The sequence below is a fragment of the Chaetura pelagica genome, unplaced genomic scaffold (assembly GCF_000747805.2).
Source record: "Chaetura pelagica isolate M959 unplaced genomic scaffold, ChaPel_1.0 scaffold394, whole genome shotgun sequence".
Taxonomy (NCBI): Eukaryota; Metazoa; Chordata; class Aves; order Apodiformes; family Apodidae; genus Chaetura; species Chaetura pelagica.
In genome coordinates this window covers 1,900,124-1,905,292 of record NW_009952966.1, presented here as the reverse complement: position 1 = coordinate 1,905,292, position 5,169 = coordinate 1,900,124, and the positions used below count along the sequence as shown (strand labels likewise).

Below are 5,169 nucleotides of genomic sequence, written 5' to 3'. Positions count from 1 at the left end.
GGAAAGAAACCTATTTGGTTTATTTGCTCCCCCGTGCTGCCCTCTTGAGCTCAGCTTGGGCAGCAGTTTATCCCAGCAGTTTTTCCCCAGCAGTTTTCCCCAGCAGTTTATCCCAGCAGTTTTCCCAGCAGTTTTCCCCCACCAGTTTCCCCCCACCAGTTTCCCCCCCACCAGTTTCCCCCACCAGTTTCCCCCCAACCCCAGGTCACCACGCTCCAGCAGGAGCACACGACAGAAAACAGCATCTCCCACCTGCTGCTCAGGCTGCTCGGCGTCCTCAGCGTTTCCAAGTGTCTTTGGGAGGGTTTGATGCTGGAAAACAAACAAACAAACAAATAAATTGCCCTCCGTGCAGTTCTCACCCCTTTTTTTTGCCCCCTCCCCTAGAAATTGTGCGGGCGATGACGCACGTGATCAACCAAGGCATGGCCATGTACTGGGGAACGTCCCGCTGGAGCGCCATGGAGATCATGGTAAGGTGCCCTGGGGAGGCCACTCTGAAGCTTCAGGGAGCTGACAATTCTGCTGCTGGGTCTGCTGAGAGCCACCCTGGGACCTGAACCACACCTGTGTGCCTGGGCTGGAGGCGTTTTGTGTTTTGCTCCCTCCAGCGCCTTTTCGCCTGCAATAGTTTTATAAACCTGTTCTGGAAGGAGCACGATGTTAATTAGGAGAGGATGGGCTGGTCTAATGGTTTGGGTGTCTTGGCTCGTTTAATTGGGGACTGTTTCATTTTGGTTTTTCGTGGCTGACTCCAAGACTCTTGGTGTGCTATCCATGCTTGTGGCCACTGATGCCCTATTGAAGATGTGGCCCTTGGCAGCAGCTTCATGGGAGCCGGGACAGGCTCATCCTTAATGCTCTGTCAGGGCATTTCTTGTTGCCCAGAGAGGTGGTAGAAACCTCATCCCTGGAATGAGGGATGGTTGAAGGGGCTCTGAGAACCTGCCCTGGCTGAAGTTGTCCCTAAGATGTGCGTGGCCTTGCTAAGGGACAACAAAACTCCAGCAGTGTTGGCTGGGAGGTTATGTCCTCCAAGATGCTTTTACTGAAGTGTCTTCTCTACTGATTTCTTCTCTCCAGGAAGCCTACTCTGTTGCCAGGCAGTTCAACATGATCCCACCCGTGTGTGAACAAGCTGAATACCACCTCTTCCAGAGAGAGAAAGTGGAGGTTCAGCTGCCAGAGTTGTATCACAAAATTGGTGAGTCTGAGGAGCAGGCTGAGAGGGGATGGGTGGGAGCTGGTGCCCCTGCCAGGAAGAGCCAACACAGGAGGGAAAGCCATGGTGTGAGACAGGGTGGGTGTAGGAGGTACCTGGGCAGGAGCTGAGGTACTTGGCTGCAGCAGGGGCCAGGAGGGGGCTGGAGGTGCCCTCACCATAAGGTCTGGGATGAATAAGCTTCTCAGTGTCTTCCAGGAAGATGCTGCTGATGCCCTTGAGGGCACTGACTGAACATGACTGCCAGCAGCAATAGAAACAAGCAGCAATAGAAACAAGCTGCAATAGAAACAAGCTGCAATAGAAACAAGCTGCAATTGCTTTGCTTCTGTTTTTTTTTTAATGGTAAGGCCTATTTTGGGTACAGCTCTGATTCCTCCCAGTCCCCTAACAGCTCCTTCTCTGTGCTCTCTGCAGGGGTTGGAGCAATGACGTGGTCCCCCCTTGCCTGTGGGATCATCTCAGGGAAATATGGCAACGGGGTCCCCGAAAGCTCAAGGGCTGCCCTGAAGGTATTTTTGTTGTTGTTGCATGTTTGAGAAAAGTAGCTGTGCTGCTTCTGTGAGGGCAGGGAAATGGCAAAGGGGACCCAGGTCCCTGGTGTGAAGGCTGGGCTGTGTGCTGCTGTGTCAGTGCACCAGCTCCGTTTCTCTGGCAACCACACTCTGAAGTGCAGGAGAATCTGGGTTAGAAAGGTGCTCAGGTTCCCCACCACTGTAAGCTGGGTTAGCTCGAGCTGGTTTAACTGGTTCAGCACTGCAGGGTCACCGCAGCACTTGGTTTCTCCCATTATTATCCTGATCTTATTCTTATTGGGGGTTGTGGGGTCTCCTCCCACATTGTGCCTGTGGGACGTGTATTATCTAATGGTTTGAAAATCATGACGAGCGGTTAAAATGTCACAGATTTGGGAAAAACCCCAACAAAAAGGGTATTTAAGCCCCTGTATCAGCTGATGGGCAGAAGGCAGTGCTGCCTGACAAGTGCCAGCAGGCTGGCATATGGCCCTGTGCTGGTTTTTGCCCAGCTTGGTGCTCTTTAAAGGAAAGATGCAGTCTGCACTGACTTGCTTACAGAGGGGGCATTTAATTGCACGTGTGATTTCCCCCCCTCCCCAAAGAAGATATATTATTAAGATTAGGTAAAAGCTAGATAAGCAGGTAGCACTGCAAAGAGGGACCCAAATTGAATCGATGAGGATGAAGCAGAATTAAGTTTCAAGTCTGGAGCTGAGAGAACTGAAATCTCAGCTTCATTTAATTAATTTTCACATCTTAAACAGCCTAATGAAGCTTGAGCAAGATCAGTTGTTCTCTATTTTATTTTATTTTTAGGGGGGGGCAGGTGTCATAATCTTCCCAAGTTGACTCAATACTTCACTTTTTTGTGCTCTGTGATGGGATCCAGTGGTCCAAAAATAAAACTGTTCCAGATCAAGCCCACCAGTTGTGTAAAGCCAGAGAGATGCAGACATGGGCTCTCACAGGAGACCTCCTGGTCCTGCTGCAACTACTTCAGGTAGCGAAGGGCTGTGTTCCCAGCTTCTGTTACCTGGACGTGGCATTCCAAGAGCTGCTTAGAATTGCTTTAAACTTCCCATGGTGGAAGCCTAAAGATCTTGTTGTTCACCTCCAGTGCTACCAGTGGCTGAAAGAGAAGATCATCAGCGAGGAGGGCAGGAAGCAGCAGGTGAAGCTGAAGGACCTGTCGCCCATCGCCGAGCGCCTGGGGTGCACGCTGCCACAGCTGGCTGTTGGTAGGTGACAGGGGACAAACCTCCCTGTGCCCTGGGCTCTTGTCACAAACCATTCCAGGGCCTCCAGCCTTGAGTTGTTGGTTGGTTTTTTTTTTATAGTCACAGTTATCTCGGCACTGCTGAGAGCCAAGGCTGAAAAATACCACCCGTGTCTGTTAGAAAAATGATCCGTGGCTCCAAGAGCCAAGAGGGGAAGCCCTGCCATTTGTGGTAGGGAAAACTAAGCCCTGTAATTAAGACAAATAATGACAATAAATTGCCAGGGACCGGGGTCAGACTGAATGCTGGAAGATCTGCTCTATGGTTTATCTGACCGGTGCATCTTCTCCCTGGTAGTGCTGGAGGAATAAAGTGAAGGTTCAGACAAATAATGTTGTAATTAATTTTCAACTAGAGATAGAGGCTCTGGAAAACACTGGGCTCTGGAGTAATGCCCTGTGGTGAAGCCCACGTTCCTGACCATCTTGTGACTTATTTTCCCAGCCTGGTGCCTGAGAAATGAGGGGGTGAGCTCCGTCCTCCTAGGATCTTCCAACCCTGAGCAGCTGATAGAGAACCTTGGAGCCATACAGGCAAGTGCAGGTGGTGGGGGCACCTCAGCAGTGGTGGGGGGTGGGTGCTGCCCAGCTCTCTGGGGGGCAACACCAGCATCTTTTGAGACTAGCACCTGCCTACTCTTTCTTTAGTTTTAGTACTTTGCATTTTGTTTAGGCACCTTCCAGTTCTCATTCTGCACATTGATTAAGCAGATCTCTGATGTGTCACCAGGACTGACCACCCTCTGTGCCAGTTAGATCAGCAACAAGGGAGCAGCATCAGCAGGTTTAGTGGGTCTGAAAAAGCAAGTGACCTGATTCCAGGACATGATGTGATATATTCTGTGCCAAGTCTCCCGCAGGGCACGTGTCCCTTGCACCCACCTTCATTGTTATTCTCTGTTGCTTTTCACAAACAAGAGCTTCCTCTGATGCTCTTGCCTCCAGCTCCCTGCCCACAGCAGCTGAGCAATATTGTGCAGGTGAAGCTCAGGAGCACTTCTGTGATTCTCTCACTGGGCAAAGACACTGTGGTAGTTTTTCCTTTAAGTGAGAAACGTGTTAGATGAATGTCTAAATATCTGTCACCCAGAGAACCCAGAGGTAGTGTTACCTGGTAAGACCCAGGATTAAATTTGGAAAAAAAACTTCCCTGGCAGCTTGATTCAACAAGTTTTCCTCTGCCCTCAGGTCCTCCCAAAGATGACATCCCATATTGTAAACGAAATAGATAATATTCTGGGCAACAAGCCCTACAGCAAGAAGGACTACAGGTCATAAGGTGATGCATGATTCCCTGGACTGCATGGTTTAACCAGTGCTCTGCACTGAGGTACAGCCCCGAGTCAATATCCAGCCTTCAGAATCATTCAGCTGCTCGGTGTCTGCTCTCACTGGAGCCTTCCAGCTGTGTGCTCTGGCTACTAATCTGCAGTGAAATTTAAAAGCACAGGTTGGTCTCTCTTCTAACCAAGAATAATCTTGTATTTTCTTACCTTCGACTGGATTCATTAATTTTTACTTTCCTCTTAGCACCTCATGCTTGTGCTGTGAAAAACACTTGTAAAGCAAAAAAATGATTTCTAACCTTCAGGTACTTGGTAATTAAAGAAGGATGTACAGATCTATTTTTTCAATGAAGAAAAGCCAGATACAACTTAAGGTTTTAATAAAACCACATTTGGGAAATCCCAACTATGAAGTTTCTTCAGGTTAACAGATAGAAGGGGCAAGCTCAACTTCTCTGTTGGTTGTTTCCCTTTTTTTGTGCTGAATGTATGATCTAGATTTTGTTTGCTGTTGAGTAAAGGATGTAGGACAGAGAATTGGTTAGAAATTAGATAGCTCAGCTCCTAACTCTACAATTATTTCAGCTGTGGAGTGCTCCTGGGAAGTATTTCTGGGTACAGGCCAGAAGAGCACTGTTAGAAACACCAAACGTGCATGTCAGGTTAATAAAAACAATGCAAAATCCTAATTCTACAGAAACCTTAAATCAAGAAAGCCATGTTAAAAATACAGGTTTTTGCATCTGTAGAAACCTGCCTCTACTTCTGCCTGCTTGTAGACATAGCTAATGCAAATTTCAATACTCCTGAGCTTTTAAGGATATAGATATTTATATATAATGTATAGCTACTAACAAATACCAGGAA

General features: G+C 48.2%; 1 protein-coding gene across 3 annotated transcripts in view; it reads left to right on the top strand.

Moving 5' to 3' along the window:
- The window catches only part of KCNAB1 (potassium voltage-gated channel, shaker-related subfamily, beta member 1), a 59,752-nt gene extending 55,162 nt beyond the window's left edge, over positions 1-4,590 (top strand). For all 3 annotated transcript variants that reach the window (XM_009995714.1, XM_009995715.1, XM_009995716.1), the window contains exons 9-14: positions 388-473; positions 1,084-1,204; positions 1,640-1,734; positions 2,858-2,978; positions 3,462-3,550; positions 4,205-4,590. In XM_009995714.1, the coding sequence (XP_009994016.1) occupies positions 388-473; positions 1,084-1,204; positions 1,640-1,734; positions 2,858-2,978; positions 3,462-3,550; positions 4,205-4,294 (602 nt within the window). In that variant the 3' untranslated portion in view covers positions 4,295-4,590. The remainder of the gene's footprint in view (positions 1-387; positions 474-1,083; positions 1,205-1,639; positions 1,735-2,857; positions 2,979-3,461; positions 3,551-4,204) is intronic.
- Positions 4,591-5,169: the final 579 nt, after the last annotated feature.